Source organism: Hyla sarda, chromosome 1 (genome assembly GCF_029499605.1).
Source record: "Hyla sarda isolate aHylSar1 chromosome 1, aHylSar1.hap1, whole genome shotgun sequence".
NCBI classification, from domain to species: Eukaryota; Metazoa; Chordata; class Amphibia; order Anura; family Hylidae; genus Hyla; species Hyla sarda.
In genome coordinates this window covers 620,482,546-620,508,255 of record NC_079189.1, presented here as the reverse complement: position 1 = coordinate 620,508,255, position 25,710 = coordinate 620,482,546, and the positions used below count along the sequence as shown (strand labels likewise).

Genomic DNA, 25,710 nt, shown 5'->3' with positions numbered 1-25,710 from the left:
CTATGGACTTGGGGTCCAATGTTGGGGTGAATTCCAGTCCCCAATTATTGCTATTCAAGTGTTGTATGAACCAGTTGGCTTGATCTATGTCACCTTTCATAATGAAAAAAAGGTAATCTATGTAACGTTTATAGTAGCGGATGTGAGATTGGAAGGGGGTGGAGTTGAAGATGTATTCAGATTCGAATCCTCCCATAAATAGGTTCGGGTAGCTGGGGGCAACACGGATCCCCATGGCTTTCCCCTTTTTTTGATGATAAATGGAATCATTGTAAGAGAAAATATTATGGGTCAAGATGAACTTGAGACCATCCAAAAGGAACCCAATCTGCTTGTCCTTGAATTTCTTGGTTTGGTGTGGATAGTGAGCTGCAGTTTTGAGACCTAAGTCATGTGAAATGTTGGAATAGAGTGAAGTGACGTTGAGGGTAAGGAAGAGGTAATCCTGTATATGGAGGCACCCGGTTCCCTCAGTATATAGCGGCACCCGGTTCCCTCAGTATATGGAGGCCCCTGGGTCCCTCAGTATATGGAGGCACCTGGTTCCCTCAGTATATGGAGGCACCCGGTTTCCTCAGTATATGGAGGCACCCGGTTCCCTCAGTATATGGCGGCACACGATTCCCTCAGTAGATAGCGGCACCCGATTCCCTCAGTAGATGGCGGCAACCGGTTACCTCAGTATATGGAGGCACCCGGTTCCCTCAGTATATGGAGGCGCCCGGTTCCCTCAGTATATGGAGGCGCCCGGTTCCCTCAGTATATGGAGGCGCCCGGTTCCCTCAGTATATGGTGGCACCCAGTTCCCTCGGTATATAGCGGCACCAGGTTCCCTCAGTGTATGGAGGCACCTGGTTCCCTTAGTATATGGAGGCACCCGGTTCCCTTAGTATATGGAGGCACCCGGTTCCCTTAGTATATGGAGGCACCCGGTTCCCTCAGTATATGGCGGCACCCGGTTCCCTTAGTATATGGCGACACCCGGTTTCCCTTAGTATATGGCGCCACCCGGTTTCCCAGACATCTTTTTCTCCTGGTGCTTCTCTCCCATGATGCCGATCTTCTCCCCGATGCAGCGCACTGCTTCCGTCTTGGAGACGCACATCTTGGTCGTTCTTTCGCAGATCCAGGGCAGCGTCGTTCTGCAGGCCTCCGATCTCAGATTTGGATCCGCTTTCACACAGTGGTGGTAATTCTGTGGACGGAAATCTGTTCTGTGTAAAGAGACAATTATTAACCCCTTAGTGACCACGCTCATCTGAGTCTCATTGCCCAGTTTAAAACTTTTACATTTTTTCTTCAATATAGCCAGGACTTTTTTTTTCAAAAACCCAAACTTTTTCTTGCTATAGCCGGGAGGGGGCTTACTCTTTATGGAAGTTTCTGTATGCTCCAGAGGAAGTTGTGTAGTTCTTTCCAGTCTGACCACAGTGCTCTCTGCTGACACCTCTGTCCATGTCAGGAACTGTCGAGAGTAGGAGCAAATCTCCTATAGCAATCCTCTCCTGCTCTGGGCAGTTCCTGACATGGACAGAGGTGTCAGCAGAGAGCACTGTGGTCAGACTGGAAAGAACTACACAACTTCCTCTGGAGAATACAGCAGCTGATAAGTACTGGAACGATTAAGATTTTTAAATAGAAGAAATTTACAAATATGTAGAACTTTCTAGCACCCGTTGATTTGAAAAAAAATTAAAATAAATAGTTTTCCACTGGAGTACCCCTTTAACCCCATTTGGACCTTAAGGACAATTTTATTTTTACATTTTCGTTTTTTCCTCCTCGCCTTCAAAAAATCGTAACTCTTTTATATTTTCATCTAGTATGAGGGCTTGTTTTTTGAGCGACCAGTTGTCCGTTGTAACGCCATCACTCATTTTACCATAAAATGTATGGTGCAACCAAAAAAATACTATTTGTGTGGGGAAATTAAAAAGTAAACCACAATTTTGCAAATTTTGGAAGGTTTTGTTTTCACGCCGTACAATTTACGGTAAAAGTGACATGTTCTTTATTCTTTGGGTCAATACGATTTAAATGATCCCCATGATTACTTTACTATTACTGTTGCGTTTAAAAAAATTGCAAAATGTTTAACCAAATTAGTACGTTTAAAATCCCCCTATTTTGAAGACCTATAACGTTTTCATTTTTCCGCATATGCGGCGGTATGGGGGCTCATTTTTTGCACTGTGATCTTTTTATTGATAACATATTTGCTTATATAAAACTTTTAATACTTTTTAATTAATTTTTTGTGAATAAAATGTTATAAAAAAAGCAGCAATTTTGGACTTTTATATTTTTTTACATTCACGTCGTTCACAGTACGATATCTTTAAAATTTTATTTCAATAATTGGGATATTTACGCACGCGGCGATACCAAATATGTATATAAAAAAAATGTTTTTTACATTTTTTGGGGGTGAAATAGAGAAAATGGGACAATTTACGTTTTTATTGGGGGAGGGTTTTTTTCTAATTTTTTAACTTTTATTTTTTACTTTTCTTTACAATTATTTTTACACTTTAATAGTCCCCATAAGGGACTATTTATAGCAATCATTCAATTGCTAATACTGTTCAGTGCTATGTATAGGGCATAGCCCTGATCAGTGTTATCGGTCATCTTCTAGTATTGTCTGCGCGATCTCAGACCAGAGCAGAAGACCCATGGAAGGCAGCGGAGGCAGGTGAGGCGACCTGCGGGCGATCCAATCATCCATTCAAAGTACCGCAATGCTGCAGATGCCGTCATCTGTATTGATCACGCCATCTGAGGGGTTAATGGCGGACATCCGCGCGATCGCGATTGTCCGCCATTACGGGCGGGTCCCTGGTTGCTATCAGCAGCCGGGACCTGCTGCGCATGACGCGGGCATCGCTCCAATGCTCGCGGTTATGCATAGGACGTAAATGTACGTCCTGGTGCGTTAAGTACCAGCTCACCAGGACGTACATTTATGTCCTGCGTCATTAAGGGGTTAAGGCCCGAATGCTCATTCTGTAGCCATCACATGTCTCACACGGTCACTCACTTATTCGTTTTGTCAGGCCACACCCAGTTGTTGCCAACTTTTTGTAAGCCGATCCAGTAACTTCCCCCAGTTCTCCCAATTAAATCCTAAAAAGAAAAAAAAAACAATTTATAAACGAAAGACTCTCTTCAGATACATTGTGGCATATCTGCCTAAAAACCTGCCTGGATTTGTTAGATTAACCCTTCAGGGCAGTGACACAGTGATTTTAATGCCCTCACTGTTATTATTGGGCCCCTGAGAGCCCACTCCATGACCTATTTTCTATTCTCTACATTTCATGGGGCAGGACCAGAGCTGAGCTGTTTGCCAGTAGTACACACATAGGCACTTCCTTGCCCTTAACTGACAAATACAGGAGAGGACATACTTTTCTCTGCTACGGTATGATCTAGTGCCAGAGAACAGGCTGCACTGTACTAGGGGATGATTTACACAACATTAATATAGAAAGGCCTGTGGAGGGAGACACTGATGCACTGGCTTCACTGCAAAGTGCAATGTCCGCAAAAAGGATAGAAATTGTCAGCAAGATCATCGCAAGGAAGGGGTTACATCACAAAATCAGCAATGGTCTAAGCAATGATCTGCGACACTCACGATTTATCTTCTGAAATGTGATAAGTGTTTATTCACGCCAGATTTGCGCAGCTTACAACAAAAGATGACGCGTTTCGGCCATTTGGCCGAAACGCATCATCTTTTGTTGTAAGCTGCGCAAATCTGGTGTGAATAAATACTTATCACATTGCAGAAGATAAATCGTGAGTGCTGGCATTTCTTTAGTCCCTTCAGTTTCTATATATCCAAGAGCACCACCTGGAGCACGAGTAAACAATGATCTTATAATACTGATGATTACAAGCTACACGTATTACATTTAGGAGGCAGCACTGTGTACATAGTAAAAACACAAGTATTTAAACAAGAGACTGCTGCCCAAAACTTTATGGGTGATAAGAGGGAAGCCTTGATTTACTTTTCAGACACAGTGAAGGTCCTTTGAAAAGGTAGATTGACACAGTCAAGGCTCAGTCTTGCACATAGCACAATCTAAGCCCCGCCCCCACACTTCCTGTGTTCTGCTCTGCACTTCATAGGCCCTGCCCACTTCCTGTTTTCCATTGCTGTATTAACTAAACCCCACCTTTACTTCCTGTGTTCTGGCTTGGTCTTTCTGCTGCTACAGATGGAATTCCCCAAACAGCAGGCAGTGGAGATGGGGACTTTTAGTATTTTTTTTTTTTTTTCGGAGGTAAGGAGTCATTTTTGATTTGAAGTCACATGGAAGGAAATTGTTTGAAATGACAGTGGCCATTTTTTATCTCTCTAAATGAAAAGTACTACAAATTCTCAGACACGAGAAGCCAAGTAGGAACTTACTCAACTTGAGGACTTGAAGACCCACTCAACGTCTCTTACCCTCAGGACAGAATCCTCATCTTCGACTCTGGCCAGTGAGGAGAATGGTTTCGCGCATTCATATTCAGCATGACTCCTGTATGTCTTCTTCATAGAGAAGTAGTAACACCGATTGCCGATCTCATGCCAGTCCTTGGGACAGTATTCGAAGACATCTTTGGGATCTTCTGGAAACGCAAAAAGGTTGTGTATAAGTAACCAGACCCAGGACCTCTGGTTCTGCCAACACAAAGGACAAGACTCAGAGCAGTGATGGCAGAAGATCTACGGAAGGGGCAAGAACCTGCACTCCTTATGGTGACTTTAGGGCTAATCCATCTGGACGATCTATCCTTTAAAGGGGTATTGCGGGCAAAAACATCTTATCCCCTATCGAAAGGATAGGAAATAAGATGTCTGATCGTGGGGGGCCCGCTGCTGGGACCCCCCACGATCTCCCTGCAGCAGCCTGCATCCTACGTGTAGCTGCGTCTGAAGTTACGGAAACCTGCAGCCTTCCGAGACGGGGATGTGACGTCACACCACGACCCCTCCATTCATGTCTAAGGGAGGGGGTGTTGCGGCCGCTACGCCTCTCCCATAAAAATTAATGGAGGGGGCGTGGTATGATGTCACGTCCCCATCTCGGAAGCCCGGAGGTTTCTGAAACTTAAGACGCAGCTACGCATAGAATGCGGGCTGCTGCAGGGAGATCGCGGGGGGTCCCAGCGGCGCCCCCCCCCCCCCCCGATCACACATCTTATCCCCTATCCTTTCGATAGGGGATAAGATGTTTTTTCCCGGAATACCCCTTTAACCTGCTGACTGCCCAGTATACTTGTCCTGGGCCTTGGCCGGTGTATGGAGCAGGCTTTGGGCAAGTGTGGGAAGCTGATCCATAATCACAGCAGATGAGCCGGTGTGTGCCGGGACAGATCTGCCCTTATAGCCGGTCACAGGCAGAACTAGCAGAGCACAGATAAATCCACTCAATGCATTATAAGAGCAATGGAATATTCCTTATAGAAACTCCCAGGAGGACATAACAAGTGTACAAAAAATGTTTTTAAAAATGATTAAATAAAAAAAAAATTCAAATGAAGAAATGTAAAAAACAAAAAAAACGAAACCCCCTTAAGCATATTTGATATCACAAATGTCTGAACCAATTAAATGTAATGGAGGAAAAACACAAAATGCCAGAATTGCCACAAAAATTAGAATAAAAAGCGATCAAAAAAGTCAGATCAATGCTGAAATGGTTCCAATAAGAAATACAGATTGTGGGCACAAAAATATATGACCCCCATACAGAACAGTAAACAAGTTATGGGGGTCAGAAAACGACACTTCATGTATATAGATAGATTTTTATTTTATTTTATTTTTTTATATGTTTTATTTATTTTTATAACAAAACATGACAAATACTGTACAATTTAGGTCTTATTGTAATTGCACCAATCTGATTTACAATTTTACCTCACAACATTTTTATTGATTTTTTCCTCAGTTTTTAGTGGTAAAATAAAGGGTTATGGCTCAGAGAAGGCAGATAAAGAGTTAACAAAAATTGTCCCCATTATTAAAGGTTTTTCCAGACCAGCAGTGATCACAGGACAGGCCATGATGACACCCAACACCCCCGTGGTCAGCTGTTTGGGGCCCGCACTACATAATAAGGGGATCGGAAGCGGTTGTGTCTGGTTGTTGTGTAGGGAGATCCTGATCAGGGGATGGTGATCTGAGCTGCAGTAACCAGGCCCGGCCACTAGGCAGTGTATGGAGCCATAAGTAATAAATAAGATGGCGCCAAACAGCTTCACTAGTCAGGTCTTTTCCCAGGGGGCACTGCCTGGACTATAAGACTCCTACAACCAGCCGGTGGTCTCCACAAGGAGAAATATTACCCCTCAGGGAGAAATGGAAAAACACAACTCACCAAGAACGTCCGCGACACCGGAACCTGGAGAAGAAAAAGAAAATGCTACGGAATAAACACTGGAAACATCACATACAGGGTACAATACCACACATGACCACTATATATATATATATACTACCACACATGACCACTATATATATATACTACCACATATAACCACTATATATATACTACCACACATGACCACTATATATATATATACTACCACATATAACCACTATATATATACTACCACACATGCCACTATATATATATATACTACCACATATAACCACTATATATATACTACCACATATGCCACTGTATATACCACCACATATGACCACTATATATACTACCACATATGCCACTGTATATACCACCACATATGACCACTATATATACTACCACATATGCCACTGTATATATATACTACCACATATGACCACTATATATATACCACCACATATGCCACTGTATATATATACTACCACACATGCCACTGTATATACCACCACATATGACCACTATATATATACTACCACATATGCCATTGTATATACCACCACATATGCCACTGTATATATATACTACCACATATGACCACTATATATATATATATATATACTACCACACATGACCACTATATATACTACCACATATGAACACTATATATATATATATATATATATATACTACCACACATGACCACTATATATATATACTACCACACATGACCACTATATATACCACCACACATGACCACTATATATATATACTACCACACATGACCACTATATATATATACTACCACACAAGACCACTATATATATATACTACCACACATGACCACTATATATATATACTACCACACATGCCACTATATATATACTACCACATATAACCACTATATATATACTACCACACATGCCACTATATATATACTACCACATATAACCACTATATATATATACTACCACACATGACCACTATATATATATACTACCACACATGACCACTATATATATATACTACCACACATGCCACTATATATATACTACCACATATAACCACTATATATATACTACCACATATAACCACTATATATATACTACCACACATGCCACTATATATATACTACCACATATAACCACTATATATATACTACCACACATGACCACTATATATATATATACTACCACATATAACCACTATATATATACTACCACACATGACCACTATATATATATATACTACCACATATAACCACTATATATATACTACCACACATGCCACTATATATATATATATATATACTACCACATATAACCACTATATATATACTACCACACATGACCACTATATATATATATACTACCACATATAACCACTATATATATATACTACCACATATAACCACTATATATATACTACCACACATGACCACTATATATATATATATACTACCACATATAACCACTATATATATACTACCACACATGACCACTATATATATACTACCACATATGACCACTATATATATATATACTACCACACATGACCACTATATATATATATACTACCACACATGACCACTATATATATATATATACTACCACACATGACCACTATATATATATATATACTACCACACATGACCACTATATATATATATACTACCACATATAACCACTATATATATACTACCACATATAACCACTATATATATACTACCACACATGACCACTATATATACTACCACATATGCCACTGTATATACCACCACATATGCCACTGTATATACCACCACATATGACCACTATATATACTACCACATATGACCACTATATATACCACCACATATGCCACTGTATATACCACCACATATGCCACTGTATATATATACTACTACACATGCCACTATATATACCACACCACATATGCCACTGTATATATATACTACCACACATGCCACTATATATACTACCACATATGCCACTGTATATACCACCACATATGCCACTGTATATATATACTACCACACATGCCACTATATATACTACCACATATGCCACTATATATACTACCACATATGCCACTGTATATACTACCACATATGCCACTGTATATACCACCACATATGCCACTGTATATATATACTACTACACATGCCACTATATATACCACACCACATATGCCACTGTATATATATACTACCACACATGCCACTATATATACTACCACATATGCCACTGTATATATATATATATACTACCACACATGACCACTATATATACTACCACATATGACCACTATATATACCACACTACATATGACTACTATATATATACTACCACACATGACCACTATATATATACTACCACACATGCCACTATATATACCACACCACATATGCCACTGTATATATATACTACCACACATGCCACTATATATACCACCACATATTCCACTGTATATACCACCACATATGCCACTGTATATATATACTACCACACATGCCACTATATATACTACCACATATGCCACTGTATATACCACCACATATGCCACTGTATATATATACTACCACACATGCCACTATATATACTACCACATATGCCACTATATATACTACCACATATGCCACTGTATATACTACCACATATGCCACTGTATATACCACCACATATGCCACTGTATATATATATACTACTACACATGCCACTATATATACCACACCACATATGCCACTGTATATATATACTACCACACATGCCACTATATATACTACCACATATGCCACTGTATATATATATACTACCACACATGACCACTATATATACTACCACATATGACCACTATATATACCACACTACATATGACTACTATATATATACTACCACACATGACCACTATATATATACTACCACACATGCCACTATATATACCACACCACATATGCCACTGTATATATATACTACCACACATGCCACTATATATACCACCACATATTCCACTGTATATACCACCACATATGCCACTGTATATATATACTACCACACATGCCACTATATATACCACCACATATGCCACTGTATATATATATATACTACCACACATGCCACTATATATACCACACCACATTTGCCACTGTATATATATACTACCACACATGCCACTATATATACCACCACATATGCCACTGTATATATATACTACCACATATGCCACTATATATACCACCACATATGCCACTGTATATATATATATATATATACTACCACACATGCCACTATATATACCACACCACATATGCCACTGTATATATATACTACCACACATGCCACTATATATACCACCACATATGCCACTGTATATACCACCACATATGCCACTGTATATATATACTACCACACATGCCACTATATATATCACCACATATGCCACTGTATATATATACTACCATACATGCCACTATATATACCACCACATATGCCACTGTATATACCACCACATATGCCACTGTATATATATATACTACCACACATGCCACTATATATACCACCACATATGCCACTGTATATACCACCACATATGCCACTGTATATATATACTACCACACATGCCACTATATATACTACCACATATGCCACTGTATATACCACCACATATGCCACTGTATATATATACTACCACACATGCCACTATATATACCACCACATATGCCACTGTATATATATACTACCACATATGCCACTATATATACCACCACATATGCCACTGTATATATATATATATATATACTACCACACATGCCACTATATATACCACACCACATATGCCACTGTATATATATACTACCACACATGCCACTTTATATATCACCACATATACCACTATATATATACTATCACACATGACCACTATATATACCACCACACATGATCACTATATATACTACCACACATGACCACTATATATACTACCACATATGCCACTGTATATACCACCACACATGCCACTGTATATATATACTACCACACATGCCACTATATATACCATCACATATGCCACTGTATATATACTACCACACATGCCACTATATATACTACCACACATGCCACTATATATATACTACCACACATGACCACTATATATACCACCACACATGACCACTATATATACTACCACACATGACCACTATATATATACTACCACACATGACCACTATATATACTACCACATATGCCACTGTATATACCACCACACATGCCACTGTATATATATACTACCACACATGCCACTATATATACCACCACATATGCCACTGTATATATATACTACCACACATGCCACTATATATACTACCACACATGCCACTATATATACTACCACACATGCCACTATATATATACTACCACACATGACCACTATATATACCACCACACATGACCACTATATATACTACCACACATGACCACTATATATACTACCACATATGACCACTATATATACTACCACACATGCCACTATATATACTACCACACATGCCACTATATATATACTACCACACATGCCACTATATATACTACCACACATGCCACTATATATATACTACCACACATGCCACTATATATACTACCACACATGCCACTATATATATACTACCACACATGACCACTATATATACCACCACACATGACCACTATATATACTACCACACATGACCACTATATATATACTACCACACATGACCACTATATATATCATACCACACATGACACTATAAATACTACCACATATGACCACTATATATACCACCACGCATGACCACTATATATACTACCACACATAACCACTATATATATACTACCACACATGACCACTATATATACCACACCACATATGACCACTATATATACCCCACCACACATGACCACTATATATACCACCACACATGACCACTATATATACCACACCACACATGACCACTATATATACTACCACACATGACCACTATATATATACCACCACACATGACCACTATATATACCACCACACATGACCACTATATATACTACCACATATGACCACTATATATATACCACCACCACCACACATGACCACTATAAATACCCCACCACCCATGACCACTATATATACTACCACATATGACCACTATATATATACCACCACACATGACCACTATATATACCACCACACATGACCACTATATATACCCCACCACACATGACCACTATATATACTACCACACATGACCACTATATATACCACACCACATATGACCACTATATATACCACACCACACATGACCACTATATATACCACACCACACATGACCACTATATATACCCCACCACACATGACCACTATATATACTACCACACATGACCACTATATATACCACCACATGTGACCACTATATATACCACCACATATGACCACTATATATACCCCACCACACATGACCACTATATATACCACCACACATGACCACTATATATACCCCCACACATGACCACTATATATACCACCACATGTGACCACTATATATACCACACCACATGTGACCACTATATATACCACCACATATGACCACTAAATATACCCCACCACATGTGACCACTGTATATACCACCACACATGACCACTGTATATACCCCCACACATGACCACTATATATATACCACCACATGTGACCACTATATATACCACCACACATGACCACTATATATACCCCACCACACAGGACCACTATATATACTACCACACATGACCACTATATATACCACACCACATATGACCACTATATATACCACACCACACATGACCACTATATATACCACACCACACATGACCACTATATATACCCCACCACACATGACCACTATATATACTACCACACATGACCACTATATATACCACCACATGTGACCACTATATATACCACCACATATGACCACTATATATACCCCACCACACATGACCACTATATATACCACCACACATGACCACTATATATACCCCCACACATGACCACTATATATACCACCACACATGACCACTATATATACCACACCACATGTGACCACTATATATACCACCACATATGACGACTAAATATACCCCACCACATGTGACCACTATATATACCACCACACATGACCACTATATATACCCCCACACATGACCACTATATATATACCACCACATATGACCACTATATATACCACACATGACCACTATATATTCCCCACCACCCATGACCACTATATATACTACCACACATGACCACTATATATACCACACCACATATGACCACTATATATACCACCACACATGACCACTATATATACCACACCACATATGACCACTATATATACCCCACCACATATGACCACTATATATACCCCCACACATGACCACTATATATACCACACCACACATGACCACTATATATACCACACCACATATGACCACTATATATACCCCACCACACATGACCATTATATATACCACCACATATGACCACTATATATACCCCACCACAAATGACCACTATATATACCACACCACACATGACCACTATATATACCCCACCATACATGACCACTATATATATACTACCACACATGACCACTATATATACCACCACACATGACCACTATATATACCCCACCACACATGACCACTATATATACTACCACACATGACCACTATATATACCACCACATGTGACCACTATATATACCACCACATATGACCACTATATATACCACACATGACCACTATATATACCCCACCACCCATGACCACTATATATACTACCACACATGACCACTATATATACCACACCACATATGACCACTATATATACCACCACACATGACCACTATATATACCACACCACATATGACCACTATATATACCCCACCACATATGACCACTATATATACCCCCACACATGACCACTATATATACCACACCACACATGACCACTATATATACCACACCACATATGACCACTATATATACCCCACCACACATGACCATTATATATACCACCACATATGACCACTATATATACCCCACCACAAATGACCACTATATATACCACACCACACATGACCACTATATATACCCCACCATACATGACCACTATATATATACTACCACACATGACCACTATATATACCACCACATATGACCACTATATATACCCCACCACACATGACCACTATATATACCACCACACATGACCACTATATATACCCCCACACATGACCACTATATATACCACCACATATGACCACTATATATACCCCACCACATGTGACCACTATATATATACCACCACATATGACCACTATATATACCACACATGACCACTATATATACCCCACCACCCATGACCACTATATATACTACCACACATGACCACTATATATACCACACCACATATGACCACTATATATACCACCACACATGACCACTATATATACCACACCACATATGACCACTATATATACCCCACCACATATGACCACTATATATACCCCCACACATGACCACTATATATACCACACCACACATGACCACTATATATACCACACCACATATGACCACTATATATACCCCACCACACATGACCATTATATATACCACCACACATGACCACTATATATACCCTATCACATATGACCACTATATATACCCCACCACATATGACCACTATATATACCCCACCACATATGACCACTATATATACACCACACATAACCACTAAATATATCTCACCACACATGACCACTATGTATACCACCACACATGACCACTATATATACCCCACCACAAATGACCACTATATATACCACACCACACATGACCACTATATATACCCCACCACAAATGACCACTATATATACCACACCACACATGACCACTATATATACCCCACCATACATGACCACTATATATATACTACCACACATGACCACTATATATACCACCACACATGACCACTATATATATACCCCACCACACATGACCACTATATATACTACCACACATGACCACTATATATACCACCACATGTGACCACTATATATACCACACATGACCACTATATATACCCCACCACACATGACCACTATATATACTACCACACATGACCACTATATATACCACACCACATATGACCACTATATATACCCTACCACACATGACCACTATATATACTACACCACATATGACCACTATATATACCCCACCACATATGACCACTATATATACCCCCACACATGACCACTATATATACCACACCACACATGACCACTATATATACCACACCACATATGACGACTATATATACCCCACCACACATGACCATTATATATACCACCACACATGACCACTATATATACCCCATCACATATGACCACTATATATACCCCACCACATATGACCACTATATATACCCCACCACATATGACCACTATATATACACCACACATAACCACTAAATATATCTCACCACACATGACCACTATATATACCACCACACATGACCACTATATATACCCCACCACAAATGACCACTATATATACCACACCACACATGACCACTATATATACCCCACCACAAATGACCACTATATATACCACACCACACATGACCACTATATATACCCCACCATACATGACCACTATATATATACTACCACACATGACCACTATATATACCACCACACATGACCACTATATATATACCCCACCACACATGACCACTATATATACTACCACACATGACCACTATATATACCACCACATGTGACCACTATATATACCACACATGACCACTATATATACCCCACCACACATGACCACTATATATACTACCACACATGACCACTATATATACCACACCACATATGACCACTATATATACCCCACCACACATGACCACTATATATACCACACCACATATGACCACTATATATACCCCACCACATATGACCACTATATATACCCCCATGCATGACCACTATATATACCATACCACACATGACCACTATATATACCCCACCACATATGACCACTATATATACCCCACCACACATGACCATTATATATACCACCACACATGACCACTATATATACCCCATCACATATGACCACTATATATACCCCACCACATATGACCACTATATATACCCCACCACATATGACCACTATATATACACCACACATAACCACTAAATATATCTCACCACACATGACCACTATATATACCACCACACATGACCACTATATATACCTCACCACACATGACCACTATGTACACCTCTACCCCTCCTACTGTCACTGTATACACATCTACCCCTCATACTGTACGTATATACTCCTCCACCCCTCATACTGTCACTACATACTTCACCCCTCATACTGTCACTATATACTCCTCCACCCCCTCATACTTTAACTATATACTCCTCCACCACTTATACTGTGCCTATATACCCCTCCATCCCTCATAATGTTGCTATATACTCCTCCACCCCTCATACTATCACTATATACTCCTCCACCCCTCATACTCTCCCTATATACTCCTCCACCACTCATACTGTCACTATATACTCCTCCATCCCTCATACTGTCACTATATACTCTTCAACCCCTAATAATGGCACTATATACTCCTCCACCTCTCATACTGTCACTATATACTCATTCACCCCTCATACTCTCACTTTATACTCCTACACACCTCATACTATCACTAAATTCTCCTCCACCCTTCATACTGTCACTAAATACTCCTCCACCCTTCATACTGTCACTATATACCCCTTCAACCCTTCATACTGTACCTATATACTCCTCCACCCCTCATACTCACAGGGTGCACCAGTTAAGCATTTTCCAGCCTCACTCAATCTCTGATCCAGGTCACTCAGCTTCTTGCTCTGTTGCGCTGAATATTTTTCTTTTTCCATCAGGTTCTTCTGAACGTTCTGGAGAGACTTCTTTACATTGTTCAGTTCTCCATTCTTCTGTGATAAATTGTTCTCTGTTAGACGTAGGTTGCTCTGTGTATTTTGGAGGATGTTTCTTGTCTTGCTCAGCTGAGATTCAAATGTCCACTTCTGAGAACTGATCAATCCGAGGTTATTCTCACATCTACAGTAAAAAAAAACAGTAAAATTAGTGTCTCTGCCAGACATAGATGATCCATGGTAGAGGTGTCTCCACCGGCTATATATGAACCATGGTAGAGATGTCTCCACCAGCTATAGATGATCCATGGTAGAGGTGTCTCAACCAGCTATAGATGAACTGTGGTAGAGGTGTCTCCACCAGCTATAAATGAACCATGTTAGAGGTGTCTCCACCAGCTATAGATGATCCATGGCAGAGGTGTCTACACTGGCTATAAATGAACGATGGTAGAGGTGTCTCCACCAGCTATAAATGAATCATGTTAGAGGTGTCTCCACCGGCTATAGATGAACCATGGTAGAAGTGTCTCCACCAGCTATAGATGAACCATGGTAGAGGTGTCTCCACCGGCTATAGATGAAGCATGGTAGAGGTGTCTCCACCAACTATAGATGAACCATCGTAGAGGTGTCTCCAACAGCTATAGAGGAACCATGGTGGAGGTGTCTCCACTGGCTATAAATGAAGCATGGTAGAGGTGTCTCCACCAGCTATAGATGAACCATGGTAGAGGTGTCTCCACCAAACATAGATGATCCATGGTAGAGGTGTCTCCACCGGCTATAGATGAACCATGGTGGAAGTGTCTCCACCGGCTATAAATGAAGCATGGTAGAGGTGTCTCCACCGACTATAGATGAACCATGATAGAGGTGTCTCCACCAGCTATAGATGAACCATGGTAGAGGTGTCTCCACTGGCTATAGATGAAGCATTGTAGAGGTGTCTCCACCAACTATAGATGAATCATGGTAGAGGTGTCTCCACCAGCTATAGATGATCCATGGTAGAGGTGTCTCCACCAGCTATAGATGATCCATGGTAGAGGTGTCTCCACCAGCTATAGATGATCCATGGTAGAGGTGTCTCCACCGGCTATAGGTTAACCATGGTAGAGATGTCTCCACCAGCTATAGATGAATCATGGTGGAGGTGTCTCCACCAGCTATAGATGAAGCATGGTAGAGGTGTCTCAATTGGCTATAGATGAAGCATTGTAGAGGTGTCTCCACCAACTATAGATGAATCATGGTAAAGGTGTCTCCACCAGCTATAGATGATCCATGGTAGAGGTGTCTCCACCAGCTATAGATCATCCATGGTAGAGGTGTCTCCACCAGCTATAGATGATCCATGGTAGAGGTGTCTCCACCAGCTATAGATGATCCATGGTAGAGGTGTCTCCACCGGCTATAGGTTAACCATGGTAGAGGTGTCTCCACCAACTATAGATGAACCATGGTAGAGGTGTCTCCACCAGCTATAGATGAAGCATGGTAGAGGTGTCTCAATTGGCTATAGATGAAGCATGGTAGAGGTGTCTCCACCAGTCATAGATGAACCATGGTGGAGGAGTCTCCACCAGCTATAGATGAACTATAGTAGAGGTGTCTCCACCAGCTATAAAAGAACCATGTTAGAGGTGTCTCCACTGGCTATAGATGAAGTATGGTAAAGGTTTCTCCACTGGCTATAGATGAAGCATGGTAGAGGTGTGTCTGCCAGCTATTGATGAACCATGGTCGAGGTGTCTCCACCAGCTATAGATGAACCATGGTCGAGGTGTCCCCACCAACTATAGATGAAGCACAGTAGAGGTGTCTTCACCAGCTATAAATGAACCATGATAGAAGTGTGTCCACCGGCTATAGATGAACCATGGTAGAGGCGTCTCCACTGGCTATAGATGAACCATAGTAGAAGTGTCTCCACCAACTATAAATGAAGCATGGTAGAGGTGTCTCCACCGACTATAGATGAACCATAGTAGAAGTGTCTCCACCGACAATAGATGAAGCATGGTAGAGGTGTCTCCAACGGCTATAGATGAATCATGGTAGAGGTGTCTCCACCAGCTATAGATGAACCATGGTAGAGGCGTCTCCACCAGCTATAGATGAAGCATGGTAGAGGTGTCTCCACCAACTATAGATAAACATTGGTAGAGGTGTCTCCACCAACTATATATGAACATTGTAGAGGTGTCTCCACCAGCTATAGGTGAACCATGGTAGAGGTGTCTCCACTGGCTATAGATGAAGCATGGTAGAGGTGTCTCCACCAGCTATAGATTAACCATGTTAGAGGTGTCTCCATCAGCTATAGATGAAGCATGGTAGAGGTGTCCCCACCAGATATAGATGAATCAGGGTCGAGGTGTCTCCACCGACTATAGATGAACCATGGTAGAGGTGTCTCCACCAGCTATAGATGAACCATGGTCGAGGTGTCTCCACCAGCTATAGATGAACCATGGTCGAGGTGTCTCCATCAGCTATAGATGAACCATGGTTGAGGTGTCTCCACCAGCTATAGATGAACCATGGTTGAGGTGTCCCCACCAACTATAGATGAAGCACGATAGAGGTGTCTCCACCAGCTATAAATGAATCATGATAGAGGCATCTCCACTGGCTATAGATGAACCATAGTAGAAGTGTCTCCGCCGACTATAAATGAAGCATGGTAGAGGTGTCTCCAACGACTATAGATGGAGCATGGTAGAGGTGTCTCCACCAGCTATAGATGAACGATGGTAGAGGAGTCTTCACCGGCTATGGATGAACCATGTTAGTGGTGTTGTGTCTCCACCAGCTATAGATGAATCAGGGTCGAGGTGTCTCCACCGACTATAGATGGAGCATGGTAGAGGTGTCTCCACCTGCTATACGTGAACAATGGTAGAGGTGTCTCCACCTGCTATACGTGAACAATGGTAGAGGTGTCTTCACCAACTATAGATGAACCATGGTAGAGGTGTCTCCACCAGCTTTACATGAACCATGGTAAAGGTGTCTCCACCAGCTATAGACAAACCATGGTAGAGGTGTCTCCACCGATTATAGATGGAGCATGGTAGAGGTGTCTCCACCGACTATAGATGGAGCATGGTAGAGGTGTCTCCACTGACTATAGATGAACCATGGTAGAGGTGTCTCCACTGGTCTATAGATGAAGCATGGCGGAGGTGTCATCTTGGACAGCCCGGCCGTTGATGAGGAAGAAGAGGAGTGAAGACCCCTCTCCTTCTCCCATGTCTCCCTGAAGATACAGCCCAGCAGTTTGGCCCTGTGATCCACCCCCTCCCCACCACCACATAGTCACCCACACCCCTACCCCGATCACAGATTGTATTGTTTTGTTTCTCGATCTCTTGTGCCTTTCTATTACAGGATTGAGCTGAGTGTTAGAGTAGCATGGTGTGCGATCTATAGCTTAGGGAACCTTTGCTGTGTATTGTACTATCATGCTTTGTGTGACTGTAATTTATTGTACGACTTGTAATGACTGAACGGAAAATAAAGCTCTTTCAATCAAAAAAATGGCGGAGGTGTCTCCACCAGCTAAAGATGAACAATGGTCGAGGTGTCTCCACCGACTATGGATGAACCATAGTAGAGGTGTCTCCACCACCTATAAATGATCCATGGCAGAGGTGTCTCCACCAGCTTTACATGAACCATGGTAGAGGTGTCTCCACCAGCTATACATGATCCATGGTAGGGGTGTCTCCACCAGCTATAAATGATCCATGGTAGAGGTGTCTCCACCAGCTATAGATGAACCATGGTAGAGGTGTCTCCACTGGTCTATAGATGGAGCATGGTAGAGGTGTCTCCACCAGCTTTAGATGAACCATGGTAGAGGTGTCTCCACCAGCTTTAGATGAACCATGGTAGAGGTGTCTCCACCAGCTTTACGTGAACCATGGTAGAGGTGTCTCCACTGGTCTATAGATGGAGCATGGTAGTGGTGTCTCCACCGGCTATAGATGGAGCATAGTAGAGGTGTCTCCACCGGCTATAGATGAACCATGGTAGAGGTGTCTCCAACGACTATAGATGAACCATGGTAGAGGTGTTTCCACCACCTATAAATGATCCATGGCAGAGGTGTCTCCACCAGCTATAGATGATCCGTGGTAGAGGTGTCTCCACCGGCGATAAATGAACCATGGTAGAGGTGTCTCCACCAGCTATACATGATCCATGGTAGAGGTGTCTCCACCAGCTATACATGATCCATGGCAGAGGTGTCTGCACTGACTATAGATGAACCATGGTAGAGGTGTCTCCACCAGCTATACATGATCCATGGTAGTGGTGTCTCCACCAGCTTTACATGAACCATGGTAGAAGTGTTTCCACCAGATATAGATGAAGCATGGTAGAGGTGTCTCCACTGGTCTATAGATGGAGCATGGTAGAGGTGTCTCCACTGACTATAGATGAACCATCGTAGGTGTGTCTCCATTGGTCTATAGATGGAGCATGGTAGAGGTGTCTCCACCAGCTATAGATGAACTATGGTAGAAGTGTTTCCACCAGATATAGGTGAAGCATGGTAGAGGTGTCTCCACCGGCTATAGATGAACCACAGTAGAGGTGTCTCCACTGGTCTATAGATGATCCATGGTAGAGGTGTCTCCACCGACTATAGATGAACCATGGTAGGTGTGTCTCCACTGGTCTATAGATGGAGCATGGTAGAGGTGTCTCCACCAGCTATAGATGGAGCATGGTAGAGGTGTCTCCACCAGCTATAGATGGAGCATAGTAGAGGTGTCTCCACCAGCTATAGATGATCCATGGTCGAGGTGTCTCCACCAGCTATAGATGAATCAAGGTAGAGGTGTCTCCACCAGCTATAGATGAATCAAGGTAGAGGTGTCTCCACTGGTCTATAGATGGAGCATGGTAGAGGTGTCTCCAAAGACTATAGATGAAGCATGCAAACTTTACAACCAAAATGGGCCTCTCATTTTCAAGCTTTCTTTTTTGGGGGGTGTTTTTATGCACATTTGTCTGTCCTATTGTTTTATGAAGCCTTTTTATATGCATTTGTGTTTGTTATAACACAAGTTATAAGTTTGCCAGAGGCTGTGGTGACTAAGGCCACATTCACATGTAATATTCTGGTCAGTATTTTGAGCCAAAACCAGAAGTAAAATGTCACAGAGTAAAATTATCATGGAAAGATTGACCTCTTTTTCTGTCTTTCGGACCCACTTCTAGTTTTGGCTAAAGATTCTGACCATAATACTCCCCAATAGTGTCCAAATACTTTGTGAACCCAACCGTAGGCTATAATGGCTTCTATGTATCAGATATATGATGAGAAGCCACTAGAAGCCCAACACATATCTATGAGAAGATGACACTGTAGCCTATGAGTGACGGCGCAGCTGTCTGGCATCTGTTAAAGTTCCGTCACCCATTACAGTGGCATCGGGTTAACAGATACGAAATCCTATTGTAAGTATGATCCTCATATGAGTGACCCCCAAATCCATCAATGAATCATCACAGGACAGAACGATCTCACACATGATGCCAAGCAGTACGTAGGACTCTGGGCTGATATGGTGACGTTTCTTCTCCTATGTGGTCACAATGGGAGGAGTTGAGGTGGATCAGGTGACTTATAAGATGTGAATAGATGGAGTTACCTGGAGAGCTCCTCCTGCTTTCCTCCCAGGTCATTCTTGGTGCTCTGGAGATCATCTTGAAGTCTACGCAGAGTGGACTTGGTGTCCTCCTTTTCCCGTATGGTTTTCTGCAGCTCCTGGGTGGCGGTCGTCCACTTCTCCTGCACCTCCTGCAGTGCGGCCCGCGTCTTCTCCAGGTCCTGCTGGGTCTGGCTCTGGTTTTCTCTAAGCTCCTGAACCATTGAGTCTTTTCTCAAGTTACTCTGGGTAAACCTGGAGCCAAGGTCTTCATGTTCTCCTTGTAGTTGCTGTAATTCAGCCCGAGTGTTTAGGTGGAGTTCGGACACCTGAGATACTAAAACATATCATACAGTAGGATGATGGGTTGTCAGGTCAGAGAACTAAAGATCAGTGGTGGAAAAAGTGGACAACTTAATATTACATTGTTAAAGGGGTACTCTGGCGCTAAGACATGTTATCCCCTATCCAAAGGATTGGGGATAAGATGCTGATCGTGGGGGTTCCGCAGCTGGGGCCAGAGCATTGTGAGGTCACGGCTCCGACCCCGTGTGATGTCACGCTCCGCCAACTCAATGCAAGCCTATGGGAGGGGGCGTGACAGCTGTCACGCCCCCTCCCATAGGCTTGCATTGAGGCGGGGAGCGTGATGTCCCATAGGCTTGCAGTGACAGCTGTCACGCCCCCTCCCATAGGCTTGCATTGAGGGGGCGGAGCGTGACGCTTGCAGTGACAGCTGTCACGCCCCCTCCCATAGGCTTGCATTGAGGGGGCCTATGGGAGGGGGCACAATGCTCCGGCCCCCTTATGGCCAGTCATCAGACCAGGAGTGAACATGCTCCGGGGACTGATTGTAACTGGGTGCTGCGTGCAAGATCATGGGGGTCCCCAGTGGCGCTACCCCCACGATCAGGCATCTTATCCCCTATCCTTTGGATAAGGGATAAGATGTCTTAGCGCCGGAGTACCCCTTTAATTAGGTTCCCACTACTGCTATGCTTCGTCCTGTTAAGGGTCTGACATATTTAGACATATCCACAGCTCCTATCATATACAGTTGAATACCTCCTCTTAATACCTTTAGAAGGAGCCTTCACATGACTTCTGTGAATTGATTCTTGCCCCAACTGTACCCACTGGGTAAATATTACGCAATTAGGTGGTCGTGTCAGATATCACCAGAAAGGGCAGTCAATGGAAAACCCAAATATTAAAGAATTATAAGGGTAGGGCCTGATAGCTTCTTAGCTTCTCCTATTCCCCACCGTAGGGGTCCCACTGCCAGCAGAAGGTATTGGAATGCTGCCCTAGTAAGCTGGGGTGTTCTTATATTGGGGATCAGGCCTAACTTCTGTAAGTTGTCATTTTCTCACTACAAGTCTCACTGGGGTAAAGAAATTGGGGATAATTGGTTGGTTTGGAAATTGTGTGTATCCAGATTGGACTGGTGGTAGTGATACTGGGTCTAGTATTCCAAGCCGAGTGCAGACAAATAGTAAATTGTAATAAAATCACCCGAATATGTCGCATACGAGCTTAGAGGAGAAGGATCATAACAACAAATGCCAACTCAGCTTTCATACAGTGGGGGAAAAAAGTATTTAGTCAGCCCCCAATTGTACAAGTTCTCCCCCTTATAAAGATGAGGCTGTAATTATCATCATATGTTATAACCTCAACTATGAGAGAGAATGAGAAATAATCCATAAAATCACATTGTCTGATTATTAAAGAATTTATTTGCAAATTATGGTGGAAAATAAGTATTTGGTGAATATGGAAAGTTCATCTCAATACTTTGTTCTATCCCCTTTGTTGGTAAAGACAGAGGTCACATGTTTTCTGTCTTCACAAGGTTCTCACACACTGTTGGTAATGACAGAGGTCACATGTTTTCTGTCTTCACAAGGTTCTCACACACTGTTGCTGGTATTTTGGCCCATTCCTCCATGCAGATCTCCTCTAGAGCAGTGATCTTTTGGGGCTGTCGCTGGGTAACACAGACTTTCAACTCCCTCCAAAGGTTTTCTATGGGGTTGAGATCTGGAGACTGGCTAGGCCACTCCAGGACTTTGAAATGCTTCGTAGGAAGCCACTCCTTCGTTGCCTGGGCGTTGTGTTTGGGATCATTGTCATCTTCAATGCCCTTGCTGATGGAGGGAGGTTTTCACTCAAAATCTCACGATGCATGGTCCCATTCATTATTTTCTTTACACAGATCAGTCATCCTGGTCACTTGGCTGAAAAACAGCCCCAAAGCATGATGTCTCCACCCCCATGCTTCACAGTAGGTATGGTGTTCTTTGGATGCAACTCAGCATCCTTTCTTCTCCAAACACCATGAGTTGAGTTTTTACTAAAAAGTTCTACTTTGGTTTCATCTGACCATATGAAATTCTCCCAATCATCTTCTGGATCATCCAAATGCTTTCTAGCAAACTTCAGACGGGCCCAGACATGTACTGGCTTAAGCAGGGGGACACGTCTGGCACTGCATAATCTTAGTCCCTGGCGGTGTAGTGTGTTACTGATGGTAGCGCTTGTTACCTTGGTCCCAGCTCTCTGCAGGTCATTCACTAGGTCCCCCGTGTGGTTCTGGGATTTTTTCTCACCGTTCTTGTGATAATTTTGACACCACGGGGTGAGATCTTGTGTGGAGCCCCAGATGGAGGGAGATTATCAGTGGTCTTGTATGTCTTCCATTTTCTAATAATTGCTCCCACAGTTGATTTCTTCACACTAAGCTGCCTGCCTATTGCAAATTCAGTCTTCCCAGCCTGGTGCAGGTCTACAGTGTTGTTTCTGGTGTCCTTCACCAGCTCTTTGGTCTTGGCCATAGTGGAGTTTGGAGTGTGACTGTTTGAGGTTGTGGACAGGTGTCTTTTATACTGATAACAAGATAAAACAGGAGCCATTAATACAGGTAACGAGTGGAGGACAGAGGAGACTCTTATAGAAGAAGTTACAGGTCTGTGAGAGGCAGAAATATTACTTGTTTGTAGGCGACCAAATACTTATTTTCCTCCATAATTTACAAATAAATTCTTTAATAATCAGACAATGTGATTTTATGGATTTTTTCTCATAGGTGAGGTTATAACCTATGATGGAAATTACAGCCTCATCTTTATAAGGGGGAGAACGGGTACAATTGGTGGCTGACTAAATACTTTTTTCCTCCACTGTATTAGCAGAGCTTGTTAGGATATGAAAGCCGAGCTTTGTTGCTATGGGCTATAAGCTGAGTTCTGATTGGTTTCTATGACCGTTTTTTAAATTTTTATCTGTGATTGGTTGCTATGAACAGTTTTTTTTTAGCTGTGGTTGGTTGCTATGGGCAAATCTGACCAGTTTTTGTCCCGGACAGACTGATAAATCTGGGCCTGTGTATAAGAATGTGATGAAATAGGGGTCTATTATTTAAGGGCATCGCAGGAATTTCTCAACAGGTTAAGAGGCTTTTTTTTGTAGAAAAGTCCTTGAAATGTGTGACTTTTTGTTGCTCCACCCCTGAAGAGATTTTGATTAAAATGACTTTGGCACACACTTTTGGCTTATTTATGTAGTGCGACTTTTTTAACAAAAAAGTGTCGCGCAATGGCCTCAATTACACCTCAAAACATACACCAGACCAAACCTGGCTTACAGAACCGGCTG

The 25,710-nt window shown here is 41.9% G+C and overlaps 1 protein-coding gene across 1 annotated transcript in view; it reads right to left on the bottom strand.

Annotated features, from left to right (window-relative positions):
* Positions 1 to 991: 991 nt before the first annotated feature.
* Positions 992 to 25,710, bottom strand: part of LOC130317616 (B-cell differentiation antigen CD72-like) — a 42,072-nt gene continuing 17,353 nt past the window's right edge. Inside the window, exons 4-9 of the mRNA XM_056552845.1 lie at positions 22,057 to 22,390; positions 16,288 to 16,568; positions 6,384 to 6,407; positions 4,463 to 4,629; positions 3,041 to 3,126; positions 992 to 1,214 (exon numbers count right to left, since the gene is read on the bottom strand). Coding sequence (XP_056408820.1) covers positions 992 to 1,214; positions 3,041 to 3,126; positions 4,463 to 4,629; positions 6,384 to 6,407; positions 16,288 to 16,568; positions 22,057 to 22,390 — 1,115 coding nt within the window. The remainder of the gene's footprint in view (positions 1,215 to 3,040; positions 3,127 to 4,462; positions 4,630 to 6,383; positions 6,408 to 16,287; positions 16,569 to 22,056; positions 22,391 to 25,710) is intronic.